The sequence below is a fragment of the Emydura macquarii genome, unplaced genomic scaffold, assembly GCF_026122565.2.
Source record: "Emydura macquarii macquarii isolate MOO-44397 ecotype Brisbane River unplaced genomic scaffold, CSIRO-AGI_Emac_v2 contig_2362, whole genome shotgun sequence".
NCBI lineage: Eukaryota > Metazoa > Chordata > Testudines > Chelidae > Emydura > Emydura macquarii.
This window is the reverse complement of record NW_027132499.1, coordinates 2,567,732-2,593,741: the sequence shown is the minus strand read 5'-3', so window position 1 is coordinate 2,593,741 and position 26,010 is coordinate 2,567,732. Positions and strand designations below refer to the sequence as shown.

The window sequence follows — 26,010 nt, the reverse complement described above, 5'->3', positions numbered from 1 at the left end:
TGCTCTATCCCGACACGGCCCCTTTCCTTGTTGGAGCAGAACTTGACCGGTTGTGCTGCCAGATGACCCTCCACAGGGGATTTGTCCCTCCATGTGTGTATTCCCAGGAGAAGCAAGAATTTTTTGCAAGTGTTTTAAAAAGATTAATTAGTTTGGTCCCTGGTGCAGTTTGCCCCTTTCTACCACTGATTGAGCATTTTTATTGAAAAAGTGGAGAGATTTCAGAAGGGGCAAAATAGTGAATTCTCCCCAATTTGCCACACAAAACATTTCTCTATTGTGAAAAAGGGGTGGGCTGCATGCATGCATGTGTGTAAAATGGCAGTCATTCACCTTCAGAGTTTACCTTATGTGTTTCATGCTAAAAAAGAAAATGTTGAAACAAATAGTTCACCTATTTAGTAGAAACATTACATCCCATCTGTGCACTCTGTGCAGGAGTTAGGCCACAATCAAGGAGATTTGTTTGAGTAGGTCCCTGTATCCACACAAAGCACCAAGTAAGATAGTAGGACTCCGCATGGGAGCTGAGCACCACCTGCACAGAACTCCCTGCAGGTCTGAGGCCTTAGTTGTTTGTCTAGAGCTGTGGTTTTCAAACATTTGTTTTTCACGGACCACTTGAAAATTGCTGAGGGTCTTGGCAGACCACTGAAGGTACTGGCTGGGGGCGGCTCCGGTCAGGGTGCCCCTGGGCCCACATGATGGAGAGGGGCGAGGGGAAGGGGCAGGACTGGGAGGGAGGAGCGGCCTCCTCACAGCTTGTTCCACAACCTTTTCACGGACCAACTGAATAGAGCTCTTGGACCACTGCTGGTCCACAGACCACAGTTTGAGAACCTCTGGTCTAGAGCCCACCACACTGAGTGTCTGAGAGAAAAGTGTTTAACTCATGATAATCCAAGAAAATTAAAAGCGGTGTTCTCTCGGGGCAAATTATGTCCATGAAATCATTATACCCTAAAGTAGTAATTCTGGTTGAGACTCATGAGGCTGAATGCTCATCTGTGGCCATACTCCACCCAGCACAGCTACACAGAGTGTCAAAGGCAGCTTTCTGCCTCCTTTTAATATGACCCAGTCTTGGGAGTGGGCCAGCCTGGGATGATCTGTTTGACTCACAGCATGTCTCAGGCCTAGTGTATCCATGAAATTGCACTCTGTCCGCTCTGGGTAGATGGGTGTTGCGCCAATTTAACTAAATCAGTTCCTAAATCAACCTCATTATACCAGTGCACAAACTGTGCATAGTCAAGGTCTTAGAGCTATTCCTCGGCTGCTCTAAATTGCGCTTGCTGGTAATGTTCCCCAAAGGGGAGTTCCATCTGCTGAGGATTGGTGGAGTGCAACATTGCTCTGGCCACTCCATCAGCATGATTCGACACTGCATGTGGGTTTAATTTGTCATGGCTCTACGTCACCTGGAGATCTCTGGGAGTGGGGAAAGCCTCAATGGGTGGTTGGTTAAGTCAAATGTCTATTGGTTTTTTCCTGTTAGAGCATGGCAAAACAGGTGGAACAGGGGGCTAAAATTTGGCCCATTATATCCTTAGTTACTTATTAATTCATAATGATTCTTGCTGTGGAATCAACACTGCCGCAGACCGTGCTATCCTAGAGAGGAGTCAACCACCTCATATGTAACTGATACTTGGAAATAACCGGGTGCCCTGCCAGATCTTTTGCGGGTTTTTGGATTACTAATCACAAAGCAAGAACTCTTAACACAAAGGTACTTAACAGCACCTGAGTATGAATCATTTGATTTTCAACAGCCAGTAGAGCTGTCAACACATGAAACTGTATATACCGAGTGGAGCATTCTCACTGATTGCACTTTAAATGTCATGTCTTCAGTGGGTATTTTAAAGACAGCCTGTGAAGTTGCATCATATATGGTCAGGCTTGTTTTCTCCTTCTCTTTTTAATGATCAAAAGGTCTCTTTCAGAGTGTTTAATGTTCAATTTTTGAATCTTACTCGTAATAAAAGTTAATAGCAACCTGCCCTCAGCAGGAATTCAGAACAAATCATTGTCAGCACAGGCAGATTCTCATCTGGTGTAAATCTGCATAACTCTAGTCATGCTTATGGTTTTTGTTAAATCATTTTGTTGCTGCTGCTGCTGCTGCTGCAGTAGCACCAATGGGCCCAAACCAGAGACCAGGGTCCCATTGGACTATGCACTGTATAAACAACTAACATAAATATAGTCCCTGTTCCAGCACTCTCAGAGTTCAAGGATTAGTCAGTTTAGCTGAGGATCACGTCCTACATATGGAAATATTATTTTTTTGCCAAGTGCTGTGTTACTGCTCTGCATATCCACAAATGTAGGATTTCTCCTCCCTTCCTGGGGCCCAGATCATTTCTGAATACCATTGCAGAGGGAGCTCTCAGGATAAAGATCTCCCATGCCCTATACAGAAAGGGGTAGGACAGCTACTTCCATGACACCTCCACCCTTCACAGAATAATTCCTCCACCTCAAACATAGCAGGCACTGCCATTGCCTAGGCATGCCAAGAAACAAAAGCTGTAGGATGTATATGGTGAAAGTTACATCCTCACTTGAGTAACAGAAAACTGTCTCTGAGTCACAATCTGCTTGGGTCGCTTCTGGGACATTATTTCAATGTATTCACCACCACAAACAAATGGGACTTGGGGCAAAATCACAGGGGAAAGTGTCACACTTCCTTCCCTGCTCCTGGGAGATGCAATTACTCAGTGTTCACCCTTTCTCTTCTAATACGGTATATGTTTCACTCCTCTTTTGTTCCTTGATTTATCCATGCATTGAATAATGTAAGAAATAATACTGAAAGAATAGTACGTGGTCATATAATTAGGGTTTCACAGTATATAAGCACAGAGAGCTGTGTGTGCACATGAAGCCTTTAGCATTTCCTGACTTTTTTAGTGCTTGCAACATTAACATTTTTAATGTAGTTTTGTGTAAAGGTTTTTGGGATTTTTGCCCCTATTGCACTGTATTGAAAGGAGTACATGAAATAATGTTTAATAATGGTGGGATCTCTCTCTTCTGCGCTGAGAACAGAATTTTCAGGGATTCTGCATTTATTCAGTCCATCCAACTATGAATGTCTAATAATATTGTCACTTCACATAATTAAGTTTCTTATCCTGGACAGGAGCATTTTCCTGGCTATGCTGAGAGCAGCGGTTTGAAACTGACTGACTGTGGTCTGGGATTGCAGTGAACTGTTGCAGCTGGTGCCATTAGGAAAATGCTACTGTGAAGAAACACAAATCCAATTATGTTGAGTGTCCATTAGTTAAATGCTGCTTCTATACAGAGCTAGCAATTGGAATACAAAGCAATTTTTTTTGTGGTTCCTAACAAAATGGTGGCCATTTTAATTTTGTTTTTTGTTAGTCAGTGATAGTGCAGTAGTTTAAAAGAACCGCATTCATGCCATTAAATCACAAACATTTGCAGTAAAATTCTGAGCTAACAATCTTGACATTGACTTCAGCATTAAATATTATTCAGGGCAGTAGAGACCCAAGCCTTGTTGTCAGTCGAGGGAAAGATGAGAGGAATCTAATTTATGATTGAATATCCCCTTCAAATCACTTACGGCAACTATTTGAGGAATTACAGAGGCTGTGCTCAAGGGGTGGAAATGTTGGAAAGAAAGAATCAACATGCAGAGGTAAAGATCTCACAACTGCATATTCCTTATTTATTTTGTATATAGACATTGAATATTGATATTATATTTCAATAATTAGAAAAGTTTCCTTTGAATCAAGCTTTTTTCTTTTGAATGTAACCCTTTCTCCAGAATATGTTAGACAGCAATAGCAATTGTAAATTAAACTAAATACATTTAATTTCATTTAATACAATTTAATAATAATAATTAATACATAAATTAAATAAAATTATTTACATAAAATATACAAATTCAATAGCATATGTATTGACAAACAGTGCATATTGTGTGAAATCAAACATGTCAAAGAAAATTTTACCAACCAAGATGAACTTGATCTGACTCCCATTTGTGCATGGAACGCATGCGTTCCAAGAAAATTTTACATTCAGTTAAAAATAGAGGATGTAGTTGTGCCTTCAATCACACTTACACGAACTCATGGAAAGCAATTAGCAAGCCTACCACTATCCTTTGGCAAATATGAGTAGATCACAAATTTACATTGTTTCATATATTTGCATAAATTGAAGCACAAAGTTTCATATTTTAAAGTTGCACTGTACTTAGAGAGAGAAAGATTGTGAGGTGCTTGGAATGTTTTCTAGATGCCATAAATTGTATTTAAAATAATATAAATAAAGAAATGGAAAATGTAAAATCCTCCACACCATATTACCAAAACTATTCCTACTCTTTGTAAAGCTGGCAAATTGTTAGAAGATGGAAGGCTAATAGGATCACCTTAGTTTAGTTATCAGTTAATTAGCCAGAAAAAATGTCAAAAGGAAATGCAGGAAGTCATGCTATTTAAAACTGTTCTGGGCTGGTGTTCTTAAATGAGCTAGTAATGTCTTCAGTTTGTACACTGGAAAGTAAAGGATCAGAAAAATGCATTTATTCCATTTTATTTTTCTTCTGACCTCATGGAATAACCTGAAAAAATTCAAGTACTAGACTGGGATCAGTCTAGCTTCCTTGCGCGTGGACTATTAGGATCTCAGCTCCAGGTGTGCCGAGTTCAGGGCAGCTGAAATCCTGCTCACATTCCCACCTGCTGGTGTTGAGCAGTGCGGGGTAGGGGATGACTACAGCCTTGGTTCTATTGCCCTAACCCCACTGGTCAGCAATTCACTGACAGGTCAGCACCTGAGCTGGATGGAATTTCTTGTTCCAAAATGTTTGTAAAGAAAGAATTTTCTTCTAAATGAAAACTTTTCATAACAATATTTTTTGATGTGTTAGTTAGTTTTTCAGTGAAAAAAATGAATCAAACACTTTTCAAAAATTATAATGTTCATTTTTTGGTCCTTTGTTGAAAAATTGGAAAACTACCATGAACATTTTTGAGAGGGAAAATATATATAAAAATACATTCAGTTTTCCAACCTAATCAGCAGCATATTACTTACCTCAAGGGAGCAAGGTGGGAGTAGAAGCACAGTTTGAGCTGTGTGTTTCTCCTGGGGCAATGCAAAAATGTGCTGCTGTTGTCGTTATAGGATTATTTTGATATTTCTCCATTGATTTTAATCTTAAACCTTTACATATCCTAAAGACAGACTCTGTCAGCTGGTGGGTCCCATTTTCAAAAGACTGTGACAAAGGACACAAGCTAGCTCTACAGCAGTGAGTCTCAAACTTGTTTTTTCAAGGACCAGTTGAAAATTGCTGAGGGTCTCAGCCGGGAAGGAGGAATGGCCACCGTGTAGCACTGCTTGGGGCTGGGAGTGGCTCCAGTCAGGGTGCTGGTGGGCCCACGTGGTAGGAGAGGGGCAGGGGAAAGGATTGGACTGGGAGGGGGGAGTGGCTGCCGCTGTGCACCCTTTCCACAGACCACCTGAATGGAGCTCGCGGACCACTGGTTTGAGAACCTCTGCTCTACAGTAATGCCAACAAGTTTGCAGTTTTAGACGTGCATAAGATGCAATGAGGCATGTGGGCATTTAATACCAAAGAGAGAGAGAAATAATTCTTTAGAATACTGTCTTGTGGGAGATTGTCAGAGAATCTGGATGTGGATCATGTACATTTTGGAAGAACTCAGAGAAAGAGATGATTACAATTAAACATTTTGATAAATGGTATGTTTCTTAACACACACACACACACACACACACACACACACACACACACACACACACAAACACACACACACACACACACACACACACACACACACACACACACACACACACACACAGAGTCTCTGGTTTTATATGTTTTGAATACAGAAGCAAAAAAAAAAAAAGTTTGTTTCCTTCCAGAAACGTAGAAATGTCCCCAAACTTGTAAAGTACAGGAGTAAAGAATAGAAGGATAGACTTTGCAGGCTTGAAGTAGTGTTAAAGTGAAGCCAATATACTGGTGGTAGCATACTTAGTTTTTCTGACTATCTTGTTGATCTTATCGAGAAAGGAGAAGTCCATCTATGTTCTCTGCATTTACAATGTCCATTTTATTAGCAATTATTTTCTGACTGCTAACAGCGTATTCAGAGTTTGGAATACATGGGAAAAACAGTCACTGCCCAAAGGAGAGGACAAGTTAATACAGAAGCAGTAGAACAGATATATAATACACCTGACAACAGTGTGCATTGCATTGCATGGCATTGCATACTAATGTCCAACCATAATTTATACTGATGATTTAATGGCAACATCTCAAAAGAATAATATTGTTACCAATGAGACATTACAGTAGAAATCCCATCAAAACACTTATGGAAACTACATTAACTGTATTGGGGGCAAACCATCCAAGTTCTTAGGTTCAAATCAGTTTAGATAGGTAGTCTGATCATTCGATGAGGAGTCAGGAGCTCCTGAGAAGTACTGAAGTGACTGAACAAATGAAATGTTACTAGTGAGAATGACTATGTTAAATCCTGTGTTAAAGCAGGTTGGAACTAGAAATTTCCAGAAGTTTGAGCAGGCCGATTCTAAACTGAGTGGCCATGCAGTTAATGACTGTGGTGTGTTTTCTCCTACAAACCTGAAAACTGTGCTTTCCAAAAATTACATGGTGTCAGAAGGTATATACAGCATGAGAGAGAGAGCAATTGCTTCAGTCAAACCCACTCAGTTCAAAGAAATCACACAGAAAAGTGGCATCAGATTAAGCAACAGTTGAACATATTTCACTTCCATTAGAGACTTCAGAGACAGTACCTAAAATGTAAGTGTCACGAATCTGTCCTGGGCAAATCCCCCCTTTAGGAGCTACGGTCAGACCACAAGCATGTGGGTCCAATTGTCCCCACCCTAGCAGATGCTGAGGGGTGTCTCAGTCTAGCAGGGCTGATGCTCAACCCTTCATCCGATGCCATTTGGCTGTTTCTTCCCCTCTCAGGGTATGTCTACACTTCACATGAAGCCCAGGTCTGTGGGATTTGAGTTTGTGAAGTTGGTGTATACAAGCCCATGCTTGAGGGTCCCTATTAAATTGTAAACCTAGGTTTACAGTTCCTGGACCTGGGTCTCACAGTCAATAAGCTTATCTCATCCATACCGTGCTACACAGACCTTCTTACTAGGGTCTGTGGTTTGACTTGTGTCCACACTACAACATGACAGGGCTTGGAGCAGAGTCCCAGAGGGACTGGAGTCTGACCCATCCCCCCTTTGTAAATTCCTAGGACCCAGGTCTTGAGAGCTTGCTGACCCAAGTCACACTGATTTATGTGTGGACAGAAGGGGTCTTGGGTTCAAATCTGAGTTAAAGCCCAGGCTGAGTGCAGTGGAGACGTACTTTCCGGGTTCCAGATAAAACAAACAAAACAGTCTACAGTCAGCAAACAAGGTTAAATAAAATCATAATGAAAGGAAACCTGTAGGTGGCATCAGTGAGGATAGTGGTGTCTCCTACTTAAGGGAGACTTGGAAGATATACCCCAGAGATCATTGGGTCTCCAGTAGAAGTCTCAGTCTCTTCCCCCTTATTGGCCCAGAGGAACCGTGTCCTTATTCTCTGAGTGCAGAGGCTCTGTTGGCTGTCAGACCTCTCTCTGTGAGCTGGGAAACTCAACAGCCTGCTCCAGGGTTAGCCCCTCATCTGAGTAGAGTTCCCTCCTTTTAACCCCTCTTCCAGTCCTGGCATGATTTGCAGGTAAAGAGAGTTGGGGCCACTCTAATCCAATATTCCTTAACCACTTCCATCCTGATATGGGGTTTATGTCCTCCATCCCAGTAAGCAGCAATGTTTCTCCATGTGGCAGATTTAGACGCTTTGCTATATTTGTACATACATACATATAGAAAAATGCTTTTATATGATGAAGAAGATAATGAATTTACAATAGATTGTGGATAAATCTGAAACTCCAGAAATGTTATATCTGAATGACATTTTTGTTCCTAGTCAAGGAGAATGTGAATTATTTAATGCATTTGTGACTGACATGAAGTGATATGACTTCTTAATATATGATAGCTTCTATGTAGAATGAAGAATGAACATGGATGGCACAGACAGTTTTGGGAAACTGATTTAACCTGAACCTAATACATAGATATTTGTAGATAAGCGAAATTAAGTAAGTGCAGACTCAGGCTCTCAGTGCCTGAAGGAGAAGCATGTGACATCATTGCAGAAAGAGGAAATTAAAAATAAATGAAGGGCATTCAAATATCAGTCAAAGAAACAATAAAAAGTTTTTCTGACAGGCAAAAATTTCCTGTGCATGAGAGGCTGATCCAAAACTCACTGAAGTCATTGGGAACCATCTCCATGGGTTTTTGCTCAGACCCTTAGATGTGTTTCAGAACACCACTCACAACATCACCCAGCATTTGGTCAGATGTGTTCTTAGTTGTTCCAGTTTCCATGCATAGAACAGGCTCCCAACATCTTTTGAAACCTGAACTTTCATAGAAATAGCCTATATGAAATCAACAATATATGAAGCACTTTTAATGTGTGTTTTTAAATACTACCTGTTTCACATAAAGATTTTGACCCTGGCCTTCAGGCCTGGTCTACACTGACTGGGAAATTTGGTGGCAGTCGACGGGAGATACACAAGCTACTCTACATAGCTTGCGTATCTCCCGTTGACGTCTTAACTTCTACTTACTGTGGTATCTTCATTTTGCAGCACTGATGGGAAATGTGTTCCTGTCAGTGCGGCGTTACTCTTTTTTTGGGGGTGGATTTATTAAATCGACTTGCGGATCGATTGAGCAGGTCTTCACATCCGCTCAATCGATCCTGAAGAATTGATCTGACGGCGGCAAATTTGCTGCGGTCAGTGAAGACATGCCCTCAGTTCCCTATTATTTCTTATTCTGTTTTTACAGTGCCATCTAAATTATAATATTAATATAATAATAATAGTGTACATCAGTGGTTACCAACCCATTCCATACCAGAAGCCACTCTGGAATTCCCTTTGATCTAACTGGGATCATTTCCCATTTAGTAATGCGGGAATGGCAGTGTGGTCAGAACCCTCTAACAATGACTTCCAGGTTAATGTATGTGATGCATTAGGTTAAGTTGACAAAAAAAAAAAAAAAAAAAGACCACAACTGAGATTAGTTATAAACTCTCTTTTAATTAACAAAAGAAACACCTCACAGTGAATGAAATATAACAAATAAGAGAAACAGTTCATGTGCTCAACGATATATGTAACAATATGTGAAAATAATGTAAAATTGTACAGAGGCACAGGTGAGTCCCTGATTCCTCCTTCAGGCTGTAAACATTGAAAAAGCATAACGTGTGACATTACAAATTCATATTCCATACCTGCTCTGTCCCCCCGTACTGCAGTCCTGTTACGTGCACTGAAGTATGTTTGCATTGCATCATATCTAATGGTGTGAAGTGGTAAGAATTCCTAAATTCTCTTTACTCAGGGGTGCTGGAAGTAGAGGTGGTTATCACTACTTTGCAAAATAGAAAGGAAGTATTTTTTTGTGTGCAGGGATATCAAATTTAACTATGTTATACTGACACACAAAATGAAAAGGGCAAAATGGGGTCTTTGGCTGTTGATATTCACTGCCCTACTGCATGCTTTCCAGATCCAGAGCCCTAATACAGATCATCAAGCTATTGCTACTACATGAGGGAGGATGAGCCTGGCTCCCAGATAGGCAATTCTAGCTCTACTGTACCATAATTCTCCATCACTCCAACATTTATCATTTCCTGTGTAAGGCACTGATATTACACCAAAGTCCTTATTTCAGTGGGCTCAAGATCAAGAATTAAAACAGAAAGAAAAAACTTCTTCCTAATAATATGATTTATAGACTGCTAAATTCCCTTGTTGCATGCATACATGGAAGGCATAGGAGCATATGAAGAAGGCAACACCTGCTGTTTAGTTCAACGATTGCCAGACAGACTATTTTACAAAAATATCTTTCACATCTTTGCATGTTTATCTGATCAAAGAAGCTTAATCATCATCATCCCTATGACATATTAAAGCAAATCTGAAGCTACAAAGCCATTTGTCTAGATAACTATTCCCTGTCTGCAAAGTCCAAGCTTACCTCAGACCTACCTTACATCAGTATTCCCTAAACCCTATGCTCTGCCATCTGGACAAGGGTATTCTACCCTGGTGGGGAATTGGTATTGTGTCTGGAACTTGTGTGTGTGTATTTGTGCAGGGAATGCAGGGAATTAGGGGAACAGCAGATTGCGAATTTCTGACTGAAAAGAAGAAGAGGGAAACCTGAGCTGTGTCTTAGCCAGGGCTACGATAGAGGGAGAGAGATCCTGCTTCCCTACATGGTACTTAAGGTACCACCAGAGAGCTCTGTCATCAGAGAGTGTGTACATGTCACCCATATAGCATGCGAGTATCAGAAATCAATATGGCTCTAACAATTCATCTAGTCCTTCCTGGAGTGAGGCTTCCCTGACCATATCAGGAAGCTGAAGATTTGGCAACATTGTCCGAACCAGCCCTGACCATTCCTGAACACATAAAAACAATACAGAAAACTGTCATCAAAGTTGGTCATCCTGGGCCACCACAGCTGACCCTATTCCAGGATGCATTCAAAGCTGTTTTTCCCTGCAGTCTCTCACAATTATGTTTTGGCCATCTTCCTTGCTTTTTTGGGAAGCATGTGAGCAGTCACACTCGTGATAGAAGAATGTAGCCTCATCTGTTTCCCCTCCCCCCATTCAAAGGCCCCAAAAGAATGAACAATGGTTTGAATGGTTGTGTCTGGCATTAAGAGTATACAAGCAGCACTTTAATTGGTCGATGTTTTGTAGCATTTCTTTATTTGTATTAGTGACATGAGAACAATTTCCTGGTTTATATGACAGATTTGTATTTGAGACATGATTTCCATCTATTGTTGTACGTATAACAGGAAACACGTCCTACAGGAGAAGTCTAACATCAGTATGTACTGAATTGCTGTTATTGATGTGCAATCTTAACACTAGCAAATATACTATATGTGGTTATGTATGGCTCACACATTTCCCTGTAGGCTTCAAAGTTTTTCCAACTCACTGGAAAAATAACTTTTTACATTTGATTGCAGCCTCTTTTTCCATGGTAGCATTTGGAAAGGGGTTTGTTAAAGCAACACACCACTTTTTTGGTTGAATCACATTTACAAAAGTTCACCCAAAATATTTTTGGAGGGCAGGTGGTACGAATCTCTGTTTGGTGCTTGAAATTTCTGCTTTGGATCTGAGATCCACCTAATAACTTCTTTGATTTTAAGGCCAGAATAGACTATTAGATCATCTAGTCTGACCTCCTGTGTAACACAGGCCATTTCACCCAGTTATCCCTGTAATGGGTCCAGTAACTTTTGTTTGACTAAAGCATATCTTCCAGAAAGGCTTCCAGTCTTGATCTGAAGACATTAAGAGATGGAGAATCCACTACTGCCCTTGGTAGTTTGTTCCAATCACCTTCCCTATTTTTTGTTTATTTGTCTGTTTGTTTGTTTTTTAGAATGTCTTATTTCTAATTTGAATTTGTCTGGCTTTAACTTCCAGCTAAAGGGATCTTAAGTGAGCAGCTCTCCTGGAATGTTCACAGATAAAATCTGCACTGCTTTCTTGTCAAACAAACTGGTGCACAGGGCACATTTCAACACCACTTGCACTAAGAATTTTCGAGTACATTCCATTCTTATTTGCAATGACCATTCTATTGTCTTGGAACATTTTACCTTTAATTTGTGGTGTTTTTTCTAATTTTTTAAAAAAATAGAAAAGTAGAAGAAAAATAAAGTGATGGTTTTCTGTAGAATATCAAGACTTGTTAAAAATTCAAAACATAATAGACTGAATTTCCATTCAACTCCATTCATTTAAAGCTTCTTGAAAACAAACTTGTCAGTACATCAAAATATTTAAGTAATTTAATGTCAGTATAGAAACTAAAGGCATCAAGTGACACTTATAGAGGGTCCTTATCCTGAACTCAATCAAGTTGGTAAGAGTTTTGCCACTGAATACAATAGAAGCAGGATTGAGCCAAATATGTAGTCGTCATAAATTATAAAGGAAAATGTATTCTTATAGAAGATCCTATCATGTTTCATTGTGATATATGTGTTCTGCTTGTATTAACAAAGTATGTAGTTCCACTTCAATTTGAACAGAAAATATACTTCCCAACAAAGGCAATAAAGAGAGATACTGGTGATTTAGCCCATTAATCACTCATCTTTAGAAGCTACATTTCAATTCTAACTGTACTTAGGAAATGAATGTTCCATTCTTATTTTAGCCTTTAGCAGATTACTGTTCACATTACAGTGAACTGTTTGTTGCACAGTTAGCAATTCATGATCAGCTGCCAAGCACTAGAATAGTTATATGACATTTTAAAGACAAGATTTAGACTCATTATCAGAATTGAGGAAGGGGAGAGATGGCCTTATAATTACCTACTTTTGTGTCTTTTTCTCATAAGCACACAACAAATATATAATATGCCGAATACATGTCGGTGTTCATTATTCTTAAGTAAGTCTAAGATAAATAATTTTGGTTTTATCGTCATGGTAAGTAACTATTTTTAGTTTATTTCTGACTATGTAAAGGCCATTCAGTGTGCTGTTATGTGGGTCAAGGCTACCTGGGGGCTGATTCCATAGCTGGGACAGAATGTTTCACACTTAATTTCTTCAGATTTTCAAACGTGGTGTTTTTAATATCTTTTTATTCACACAGGAAATAGGAATTAAATAATAAAGGGCATTCTGGTTTGTCTTGATCCAGACTGAACATTGCATAAAACTCGTGCATAATTTTATTTTCATTGATTCCCTTTTAATTCAAGGTTGTGGCTAATATTTAATAAATCATAATCAAGATGACTAAAGTATTAAGTCAATTCAGATAGTGACTAAAATATGGTAATTCTTGAAAGATTACAGAAAGAAGTAAAAACACCTGTATTTCTTATGAATAACTGATAATTTGGTTGATTTAAAATATTTTTTTTAAATATATTACTTTTTAATTACACATTAATTTTCTTTTGCAGCAGTGACTTAACAAAAATAGCTTCATTGTCACAGGATATACTAGCTATATACATATATTTTTCAAATAATATTTTGAATTTGTTCTTGACATCTTACGTTTGTGTGCAAGTTGCATCTTTTTTTATTTTTCAAATGTAACAGATTTTGACTTTTTGTGTTGCATTTTTCTATTTTTTGGGGGCTAATGGTTTTTTGGTTTTGTTTTTTAATTTTTGAGAACCTGCTGTTTTTGAATTCTCTTTTTTCCCTTTATTCTCCTCAATATGACCCCAGGAGCCAACACAAAGAAAAGCGCAGATGATATAACCAATAATGATCGTGGTGAAGATGAAGGTATTTTTTGTTTTTGTTTTTGTTTTTTTTTTCAAATCTCAACCCTGATGCATGAACATAACTTCTTTTTATTATTATTATTTCAACATGATTTTTTCCCCTTATTTGACAAAAGCGCACTTTAATGTGCTTCTTTATTTTCTTCTTGTTTGGAACCACTTTCCCTTTTTATTTTTAAAACCCAAATTAGCATATAGATGACTGCAGCTCCCTTGTGAGATAAGTATAAAGGTTATCCCTAAATATGTGTGAAGTGAGTAACATACATAAATATTATTTACAACCAAATGCTTCCCCTCACCCTCCACTCCTGCATAGGAAAAGAAAATGGAATTTAAAAGCATGCATGTGTTCTTCCTCCTTTCTACCTCTAATGCATTTTGTAAGTTCACCTTTCTTTATGAAACTCGTGAAATAGCACACATTATTTTTACCCTCTTTCTTTCCCTCCCTTAGATGCACAAACTGTATGGTGGATGGAATTGCTTTGAACCTCATGTTTGGTGTTTTTGTTTAATTTTCTTCTTGGTACATGTTTTATTTCTAGGACACAAAAATAAAGGAAGCCTGTTGATTATGCTTCACTGTTTTTTTCTATAATTAGCCAGTTTTCTAGACCATATTTTATCGGAGGCTGACCAAACTCCCATTGAAATCAATGATGATCTTTTCAATGACCTCTGGGAAAGTTGGATTGGCTCCACTGAAAGGAAATGTTAAAGTTCACAGGAAGTATCATTAAAAGTGTTACAATGAGATACTTTTGTTTCCTTCTTTGGCAGAGAAGCTTTTTAGGATCTTTTAAACATGGAAACAAGTCATGAAATTTCTCTCTGTACTCATCCTTGCTTCTTTAGTTAAATTATACTGACTATCCATTTTCATTTAAATACTAATCATATATTACAAAAAAAAATCTGAATTAGTGCTCACATTACAGCCCTTGGTAGTTTATTACATCTACCAACTATTCTCAGAGTACAGAAATTTAGCCCAAATTCCTTTTATGCCTTGCCTTTTCTAAGTGTTATTTCATGTCTTCCTCCGGTGTTCTTATACCTGACACCAACTCGGATACCTTTGTTACATCCCTCCTCTCTCTTTCCTTTAGAACTGTGCACACCACAGCGAAATCACCTTTTAAACTCCTCTTTTCTTGAGAGTTCAGATCTTCTGTATTTACTCTAACCTTTTAAAGTACAGTAACTCAGATCTGTGGTCCTTGTATCGCACCGGTTGCCCTCCATTGCACCTTCTTTATTGCTGTAATATACTTTTTTTCTAATAAGGGGACCGGAACTGTGCACAGTGTTCTAAAAGAAGCCTCACTAGTGCCCAGATATCACCCTCTCTTTTATAATTGAAGAAGAAGAAATGAATTTCTAACTGACAGTACTATCACTTGTGACACCAGATAGTGTAACCAGTTAAAAAAAACAATTTCTACTTATTTATGGAAGATAGATATATACTCTACTATGATCAATAATTGTTTTATTAGTGAGAATGCCTATTCAAAGGCTAAGTAATATCCTAAAGCTAAGTAATATCCTAAAGAGTGTGATGGCCTTCATTTTGGCCGGTCCTGCTCCTGTTGATGTCAAATAGTAAAACTCCCTTTGGCTTTAGTAGTGTAAGATCAAGCTTTTAGGTAGCAGTTAATAAATAAAACAAATTATTTTACAAGGCTTCATGTTTTAGGTGCTGTTCTTGAAGTTCCATTGTAATAGAAACCATTTTAGTTTGTTATATTTCAAGGGCTAATCTGAGCCTCTGCAATAGTCATCAAATACTCTTTCCAGTACTTCACTGAGCACAATACAATATGAATAATTTTGTTATGTGCTTTGTTTAGATATAGACTGGAACAGAGCGCTCCTGAGTTTTAACCTAGTTCCCTAACAACAAGATCATCTACCTTGTAACTTTGATTAGGCACAACACGACACTAAAGACTTCATTTCATTTGGAAAGAAAATCTTGATGTTGAGTGCTAGGCTACTCCTGTTTGTTAACTCCTAGACAGGTTCAAACAGGAGATGATTTGCCATGTTTAGTTTTTATCTGGATAATTTAATGTTAAGATGTTGTATGTTATTGCAGTAAGAATTGCAGCTTTATTCTTTCCACAATGATGTCTCTCAGTTGGTGGGGGAATGGGAAGACTGGAGCAATGGTATAATTTCATGGTTTAATGTATTGGTTTATCTGGATTAGTTAGAATTTTGTGTTGAGAATATTCTAATAGTGACTCCTGTTACTGTGCAATTTAATTTTCTCCTGAGGCTTCTCTTTTATCTTAAAGCTAAATTTCTTACACACGTTAGAGCTTTCCTAGTGTTCTGAGAACATTTCTTATGAAATGTACTTGGAAGTAACAAACAAGTACCAAAAACAATTTCTCAATTTCTAAACCCACTGAGCGTGTGATGTAAATCACACTGAAGTGATATAAGTGAAAGCAGAGAGGAAGGCTAGCTGACTGAAGAGCTATAGATAAAATGGAAAATATGGAGAAAAGAAATCATTTTAATAATACTTGTGTGAAAGAAAGCAATTACCTATTTTGTTTCAATATTTTTTATTACTTTATTATGTCTTCCTTACTTGTATTTTTTTCAGACATTCATGATCAGAACAGCAAGAAACCCGTTATGGTCTACATCCACGGGGGATCTTACATGGAAGGTACTGGCAACATGATTGATGGGAGCATTCTAGCAAGCTATGGAAATGTCATCGTTGTAACCCTCAACTACAGGCTAGGGGTTTTAGGTAAGTGACTCATTTCCTAAACAGAAAAGCACTAAATGTGTATTGCAGTAATTAGATGGAATTTCTATTTAACTAGCTAATTCGCTGGAAATGTTTTATTGCTGATTGCATCCATTGATCTATTGCAACTTCTTTTAAGAACATTTGGACCAATTTTGTTTTGTAAAAGAGAATATATTTGTGGGTGGATATCTCCCATTTTAGTTGTGTCACTTGCATTGATTTAATTTTGAACCACTTGATATTTTACGAAGATTTTGGTAACTATGTTGATTCTTCTGTTACTGTAAACAGCTACCTTCAACTTAAACAAAAATGATTGGATTTTGTTTATTACTATGTTCTCAGAAATCTAAAATGTCACCATAACATCATTTTACAGCTCTTGGTTCTACAGTTCAGAGCTGTATAGGTTTTCATACAAAATATCTTCCATTTTATATATAAAGAAGAGAATTCAGCAAGAAGTATCATTTAGCAGTGTTCTAACACTGTGTTAAGGACATAGGAAGTGTTTAGCTCTTTGAGGGGGTGTGGTAGAAGTGGAGGCTTTTATTATTTCATAATAATACAGAATATATTCATTTTGGTGGAGTTTGTTGTAGCGAAAAAGGTCTATAATGTCAAGGAGTGCTATAAATTATCTTCGTGAACATCACAGAATGATGAGTTAATATGTTGAGTACATTTACTTCTGCTGTCTACCACTGTGGACAAGAGCAGCCTGCCCAATATGTTGGCACATTTTAAAATGTTAGATTCAATAAAGTGGGTTTCCTTTGAGCTATGATATTACTAAGCTCCAAACTTCTCCTGTTTTCTTCCTTCTCCCTGATTCCAACTTCTACTTATGTATCTCTTATTATGTTATGCTCCTAATGCAAGGGTCATATTCCATTTTTCAATTTAAAATTAAGGCAAACCTTTACTCATGCCAGCAGGCTCATTGTTCAGGCCTGGAAAATCCATTTGAATGTTAATGATGAAGCATATAGTCTATGGACACATAATTTTTGCTAGAGTATACATATCTCCAGGACTTGTGACCATATAAGGTAAGGCACAGTGATATCGCTGGGCATGGGCTTTACTGGGATCTTTGTTATGTATGTATTATTTGCAACTCCACTTTATGTATATATATCCTTAGTGTGGAATGGAGGAAATTGTTTTACTTGATTCATCTGTTGTACTATTGATATGGTGTTGGTGTTTAGCAAATAAACAAACAACAAAAAAATCTCCAGCTACACTGAATAATGGAAACTTTTCCTCACATCCTCTTCCCTGACCTGTTGTTCTGCAATTTTAAATATGAAGGAATAGTTTCTTAACATCAGAAACAGCATTAAAACTTAAAGCTATGATTTGTCAAAAAGGCTGCAGTGAATATATGCAATGCAATTAAAGGACATAAAAGCACAACACCTAATTCAAGCATAAAGAATAGCAAGAAAATAAGTGCACAGTTGTGGAGATGCAGCCCTCTTTTTAACTGCACATGTGCTCCTTATCATAGGCAATGGTCCCCCCACACACTCCCGTAAGGAATTATGAATGATTGAAAAGCTCTCTCTGTGATATTTTGCTCTCTGTTTCTTACAACTGATTAAAATGATTGTGAATATTTTAGAAAAAATACATCTCAGTCTGAGGAAATGTGAAGAATCTGCCATATTTGCCTTTATAAATATTAACAAGCTCCTGTTTTCTGTATTTAGATGGACTACAGATGAGAAAAGTGTTTTTACCTTGCTAGCTTCATATAAAGGCAAAGCGTTCCTTTTTTAATTTAGAGGAGCAATTCAAAGATATTCATATGACAATCTAAAACAAGGAATTGAGGAATTTAAGGGGTTTACAAAAACAGAACTTTGTATTTTTAACTTGTTTTTCAATCTCAGGTAATATAAGCTTTGTGATGCTACAAATTTTATATTTGATTCCAAAAGGCTTACATTTGAATTAAAAGGACTAAAGGTCCATTCAGAATATGAATATTGCATCGTGATAAATAGGAGGGGATATGTTTCAAAACCGAATTGCTCCTTTTACATTCCCTCTCATTGTGCCATTGTGAAATCTGACTTTAGCCCTTGAGACGATACTCAGCGTCTGTTAACATATTGGATGGAGAGGAATTTGGAATGGAAGTAGCTAGGCCCACTCGAGAGAATTCTGAATGAGTCTTGGGGGAGAAACAGAAGAGAGAAATCATATTTCTTCAAATAAATGAGCTGATAGAGAATATATGTTCGGTAACAAAACAAAGGTAGAGTTAAAACAAAAATATTGAAATACCATAATAAGTGCCACAGACTTAAAAAAGTTTTAGGATTTTTTTTAATCTCAAAAAGTGTTCAGGAAAACACTCTGAATTGAAATTCTGGATCCAAATACCATCCTCCTCCCAAATTTGGAGGCATTCAACATCTAGTTCTGTTATATGTAGCAGGAGCACTTCTAAAATAATTACAATTAAATCAATCACATCTTAAATCATTTCATGTCTGCCCCTCCACCCTTTGTGTTTTATAACTTTTTCAGGTTTTTCTTTGATACACCTATGTCAGATGGAAATTATAGAAATGTAATCTGTTGTTGTTGTTTTTGTTGTTACTGCTAGGATTCTGACACCACAAATTCTTTTTCTTTTAATCTATATTCTGCCATCAAATGCAAGAAAAAGAAAATCCATATAAATATGGAAAATATAATTTAATATAACCCAGAATGATTCCAGTTCTCCAAAATGAATGGTCTTGGAAAAAAATATCCATTGTAGAGATTACATGTGTTTATGAATCTACGTATTTCAATCAAACCTCTTAATAAATAAAGGGAAAAGAAGACATGTAGTAACCATGTTATCTATTTAACTGTCTTTTTTGAAACAGTGTTTTCTGCAGATGTAAAAATCTACATACCTACAAAGCTCATAGAGATGTCTGTCTATCTTAAACATCAGGGCCTTTTGGTTTACTGCATTCTGGTTTTCATTTATTTCAGTATGCCTCATTGATGAATTCCCGCATATCAGAACCATAACCATATAACAAGAATGGTTCATGAAATCTGTGATTGCTTTGTCACTTTGTAAAGTTCACAAACTGTGGAGAAGACCCCTTGTAACATAAAACTTTATGACTCTATATGCATGATAGACTCCTAGGTTCCAGAAATATAGACAAGAGAATGTTTGCAGACACCATCCAGATGGGAAAAATTTGTGTCTTTCATAGACTTCAAACTGCAGGTCCACATCGCTACAATTTCCCACCTTTTAAACAATTGAGATGGTAATTCTTTAAGTCTCATGTCGCCAGAAAGCATCCATCTTGGACAAAATTCAAACGTCATTTGCATAACAAACTCAGTGGTTGGGTCGCAGAAACCCACAATCCCTACGAAGGCCGGACTCCTCATTATTGCACGTGTGAGACAAATATCCTTTTCTTTTTCTCTGAATAAGAAATTGAGGGCTAGGCTCAGCTCTGAGTGCAAGTGATATGTCAACGCAATGCCCCCATATGAACACCAGGAAGAAAATACAACACAATTCCACCCTTGCTTGTGCTCTCTGAGGAAAGCAGATTTCTGCAGCCCTGGAAAGGTTGTACCTTACTACCCCTCTGTGTGTCGAGGTAGCCCTCCTGGCTGGTTAGAGAGATGGAGCCAAAGTTATGCCTATCCCTTTTTTGCTCCCCATTTGATCACAGTGGGGAGCAGTGGGAGTGAAAAAGCTGCACTCCATAGGGTATCTGGAACCACAATGTAACAGCCCTAATGCAGTTGTACTGTGGTTAGGAGGCCTTTACTTCTCTTTGAGGTCATGCTTGAACTAATCAAAATCTGTCCCTAATAAAGTACCCAGGAACAATAAAACAGCTTGGCTGTTGTTTCATTCTTTGTTCCAACTTAGAGCAGAAGGACTATTACCTTTAAATGCTCTCTCTTGTAAGCAGTCTTCCCTTTTACTAGGACAAAAAATTCAGTATGCAGTCATGGTGCTCCATAATGAATGGGCAACAATAAATAAACTGGGGTTGGATCCTGCGGGGTACTCAGCACTCTAGCAAGTGGTTGAGTGTCCTCAGCTCTCAGTAAGTGACCTGTTTCTAAGTTCAAGCCTCAGTCTGCTGGAATGGTCAATTTTACACCACATTTAGGAACTAATTGAAGAAAAGCATACATGTGGCTTGTAAAATGTGAAAGTACAACGTTTTTGATCATTCTGATATATATATATTTTAAAATAATCTGATCCTCAGAGAAGTACATTGATTAGTTTGATAGAGGAAGGAAAGCTCCCATCTATTGCCACTGGGTTTCCCTGAGAGAAAACTGGAATAAAATTCTACTTTGCAACAAATAGCATGTTGTTGAAATTTGAGAGCTCATTTTCCCCAATTCTGACCAAAGTAAAATAAATTCAGATTTTCAAATCAAAATAATTATTAAATATTACATATGGAGCTCATAACATGCTATTTCATTCACATCTTTTCCTAGTGCTAGTTTAGATGGAATGCTAGTTTATGAAGAAATGTTCTAGAAATGATAATCTTTGGTATGCTTTCAGAAAACTGCACAAATTAGCAATGCTCAAAAAGGAGCCTGAATCTTCTTTTCAAGAATTCTTATTAATTCCAGTGACTAGCCAAAATACACAGCTTGGATTATATGTACTAAGAGGTTGCACTTAGAACCTTTCTTACATCTAGAACAGAGCAGACTCCTATTGCTGACAAGTTCATAGCAGTATTCTAGGATGTATCAGACTTTTAAGATCAGTATCTGTTTCACTTAACAAATATAATGGTTATACCTTTTGGGAGGATTCTTTATGGATTTCTTTAATTCAAGATTTGCTTTTGTTCTAAAGCTAAATGCTCATAGTTTAAGATTTTAAGAATTTTCAGATTGAAGAAAGAGAGAGAATGAACAAGGAAAGCATTGGCTACATGCTTCTTTTAAAAGCAACTTAGCTTTTTTTAAAAGAGCTGGGTTATAGCACTGTCTATAGTTTATCTTCAAAATCCCAGATTGTGGCCTCATTTGCATGCCCATTTATTGTCATGTCTTCTCTATCCTGGAGTGCGCCAGATGTAACCCCTGTTACGGCTCCTCCAGAACCTCCTCCTGAAATTGTAGTTGCACTTCTCTCCCCAAGACAGCCAGATACAAGACCAGGGAGAGGATGTTGGCTGAGGAGGTGCTCTGCGACTGTGGGGCCTATTTCTGCTCCCCTGTCTGATCACCCATCCAGGTAGACTTCCTCTGGGCTGTGTTCACTGACTCCTTAGGTACTTTTGAGGAGCAGTGGGTGCTGTCTGGGATTCTCTGTTCAGTTTCCCCTCCGTTTAACCCTTTGACCATCGCGCCTGTTCCTGTTCTCTCATCTGTTGTCCCACGCATTCAGTTGAGTCCCAGGCTCAGTAGCTCCTCCCTTTAGCTGGGGGAAGTGCTTTTAGCCATGGGTGGGCTTGTGCTTGCCCACATCATGGTACCCAGATAGAGCTATGTCTCCTTTACAGAGCCTATGCTGGCACAGCCTCCCCCACACCCGTGGAAACTCAGCATAAGTTGACAGAAAGAATTCTGCTGGCACAGTAATACCACTTCCCAAATGATGTTAGCTAAACTGACAGAAGTCCTCTTTTGCCATAGCTGTGTCTACTTTGGAGGTTTGCTGGCTAGGATGTGTGATTTTTTTTTCTCCAGAACTGTAGGCAACATAGATATTCCAGAAAAAACTTTGTAGTGTAGACCAGGCCTTGAGGTTGGGGGGAGGTCCTTTCCCCACGTGCCACCCTGTGGCCATCCTATATCTTTAGTGTAGGTATTAATGAATAATTGAGCTTATTACAGCCTCTTCTTTCCCCCACTCTGGAAGAGGGCAGAGCTGAACTGGCACAGGGAAATGGTCAATGAACTGCTATGGGAACAAGTCAGTAATAGATTACCACCCCATAGGAGTAAGCAAGGAGGTGGGACTGCACTGCTCCATGCTGCCCCTTACATAAACCAGGTTGTTTTAAGATGAGTTGTTATTTAATTTGTATTACTATAGTATCTAGGAGCCCTAGTCATGGACCAGGATCCCACTGTGCTAGGCATCATATAATCACAGAACAAAAAGATGGTCCCTGCCTCAGGGGGCTTACAATCCAAGTTCAAAACAAGAGAGCAGATGGATACAGACAGATGGAAGATTACAAGTAAACAAGGAGACAATATTAGCATGATAAGCAGTAGTCTCTGAATACTAGCAGCCTAACCGGTATCAAGTTTTATGTAGGTATCACAGCAAAACCGAGTTTTAAGGAGGGATTTTGAAGGTGGCGTAGGGATGGCAATGTGGTGAAGCTAGCACTGCCTCACCTATGTTCTTCACCTCTGAACTGGAGGTCTCCCAACCTTTTCAGTCCCTGTTCTGGCTCATGAGACTGCAACTAATGGTTTCAGTTAATGCCAGTTGTCATGGTGTTTTTTATTACCTCTCTAACAGGAACTGAAGCAACACCTCAAATCTACTTCACATTGACTTCCAACTTCTAACTTAAGCATTCTTACTGATGTAAATTTGTAGTGATGGTTCATGATATAACTTCCATTAGCATTAGCTGGAATTTTGTATGTTGCTCTTTGACTTCCTGAATCATGTTTTTGTGCTATTATTTTGGTTACAGTATAGAAACAGAAATTAGAGTTGTATGTGATTCACTGGATCACCTTATTTTTACTCCATTGGATGTCTGGTTTCTCTATTTTTGAAATGCCTTATTGCTTAATCTTTTTCTTCCTGATTTTGTTTTACTGCAAGGGCTGGGCACTGTGGGATTTAGCAGTAACATGAGCATGAGTTACTGTACTCATACATCCTCGGTACTGAGCATAGATTTGTAAGGTTTGTAATATCACGGGTATTCCTTTCACATAATAAGTGTATGGTATCAGTGTGATATGTCTCTAGTGGCACATGCCATTGTGTTCCATTTTCCTATGTCTTAGCTCATAGGGTATAAAACAATTTTAAACTTTAATGCTCCTGACATGTTTTGAAAACCTTCACACGGTAGCTTAGTTGATTCTGAATAGCTAATTATTAAACTTGTCACAGATCAAGGATTTTTGGATGAAGGGCCTCATACCTGGGTGCAGCCAATTCCACTATCTCCAGGCACAGCAGACAAGTCCAACTTCTCATGTCAGTTAGCATTAAAAACAAAACAAAAAAACCAAAACGCACCTTCTAGAAGTGGATTCTTTCAAAGATGTTTGTCAAATGAAGTAGAAAGTCTGGCATTAGAATGAACAGTAGAAAAAGAATCTGGACTGTGGCAACTCAGTGTTGACTGGTACACTACGAGCTCCTTTATATAGCTCCCTGAACACGCTAACTCCTGTCGGTAGCTCTCTGCACATTTTCTTTCTGTACATGCTGTCTAAAGGAAAATCTGTTGTTGTGCCTTCAGTGGGCTTTTGTTAAGTATCAAAAAAGACTTAGTGTGGGTTTTTTTTAATATATTTATGTAGATTTTTATACCTATGAGCCAAAAAGTTCAAAGTTGGGTGCCCAAACATACATTCCTAAATCAATATTTAGGCACCCAGAAAAAAAGTGGCCTGATTTGTTGAGCTTCCATAAATCTCTTTGAATGGCTGAGCTGCAGGTGTTTAGCACTTTTGAGAAGCAACCCACTTTTATGTAAGTGTCCAGCTATGGATTGAGGAGCCTAACTTCAAATATATCTTGGATGCAAAATGAATATAATGTTTGACAAACTGGATCAGAGCAATCGTCTTTTTTAAAAAATATCTTGCCTCTAGCACTTTTCAATTCCTGATGCTTCAAAGGAAGAAAACAAAACCCATAATATGCTTGGCCAATCGTACTATACTATAATAGAAGAAAAAAACATTTTCTTCCTGCCGTATTCAGGCAGACAGTATATGTCATCTGCTGTAATTACCTTTGGTGTAACCTCTAAGGCCCTGATGATTGGTAATTTTGCCTTGGTTTCAGTGGATGTCAGATTGTGCCTTTAGGTTGCTTAAATGCAAATATTATTAAAGGTTATAAAATGGCCCAACTCTTTTAAAAATCCTTTCAAAATTTAGTTTTTGGTTGCACTGGGGGGTGTTCTGAGCTGGGGTTTTCATTCAGCCCAAATGATCTAGGCACACTATTTGATCCCTGTTAATCTCCATCAAACTTTTGGAGTGTATGGATATGGAGTATTGGTGCAGACTGATTTCTACACTGTTTGTTTCAATGACATCCTACAGATGTCAGATAGGGTGTGCACTGCAACCCTTCTCATGTGTCTTAAATACACTGGACAGTTCTCTGGTATAAATTAGCATAGCTCCATTGACTTCATTGGAGCTATGCTGGTGTACATCAGTTGAGAATCTGGCCCACTGCTTCTGTTATTCATGAAGTTTTCCAGACTATCAGCATTCATTGTTTGAAAAAAAAAGATTATCGAAGTTCAGTCAATTAAATGCATATCTATCTGGTGGAGTTGGAACAATTTTTATAGTGGGGGTGCTGAAAGCCATTGAACCAAACTGTAAATCCTGTATATGATGGAAACCACTTCGAGCCAGCGGGTGCTGCTATACTTCCAGTGCCCCTATTGGCAGCATCCCTATATCTATCCATCTATATTTAAAAGGTGTTATGTTTTGTGGCATGTTTTATACAAATGATGCCATGGTAAAAATATTGGGAATACTTTTGATAAGATAAGATAGTTCACTCAAGGCTTTGCCTCTCATGGATTGATGCCTGGTGTGAGTCATAGCTGAGAATGCCAAATTCAGGAGAGACTGATAAAAATAGGCCAGACACATGCCAGACTGGTGGCTATTCTAACATTAAATTAACAAAATGAGTTTCTGTAGTATCACACTGGTTAACAAGAAGCCAAAACACAGTCACCTTAGGTAGCCCAGCACTTATCACCACCCAGACATCTGGTCTTTATGATGAGAGATTACTGAAGAACAGATTAATCATATATAAAGTTCTTCCATTCCCAAAGGATGAGCCACCTCAGCTCAGATCTCATAGCCAATCCTTTAGTAACTAAAAACTAAAGGCTTAATAATATAAAAAGAAAAGAAGAGGATTATTAAATGGTTCAGGAATCATATGCATACAATGGATTTTCAGGGTTTGCAGGTCAGAATAATAGCAGCAATGTTAAATCTGCTAATTTGTCATAAGTCTCCCTGGTTCACCCAAGCAGGTTCAGGGTCATTCATTACCTTGTTCAAAGCTTCCTTAGAAAATCACAGTCCTAGAGATGAGAAGAAGAAATGAACACAAAGCAGTGAAGTCACAGCTCACAATATATAGCTCAGTTCATGTGTGTGGAAAGTTACTAGCCAATATGGAGTCCAGAGTCATATGAGCATGGAAGTTACTGGTAAAAGATAGCGTCTCAGATCACATGTCCTCATCACATGTTATCACCTGCTTTCTGAATCATACGGGTAGCCATTGGCTTCATGCTTCCTCAAAAAGGGCTCACTGAAGAGCAGATTCCCTTCAATGGCCCATCACCACATGAATGGCCCATCAACCTGTGATGGATAGTCTGAATGTAAATTTGTGGGGGGGGAGGGTGTCACAAGCACGTTTGAGATACAAATACATAGCCAATATGCATAACTTCAGGTACAAAGATGATGCACGCATATAAACAGGATTATCAT

At 38.3% G+C, this 26,010-nt stretch overlaps 1 protein-coding gene across 1 annotated transcript in view; it reads left to right on the top strand.

The window, feature by feature from the left end:
* Positions 1-26,010, top strand: part of NLGN4X (neuroligin 4 X-linked) — a 180,837-nt gene that overhangs the window by 71,634 nt on the left and 83,193 nt on the right. The window contains exons 3-4 of the mRNA XM_067560999.1: positions 13,447-13,506; positions 16,129-16,281. Coding sequence (XP_067417100.1) covers positions 13,447-13,506; positions 16,129-16,281 — 213 coding nt within the window. The remainder of the gene's footprint in view (positions 1-13,446; positions 13,507-16,128; positions 16,282-26,010) is intronic.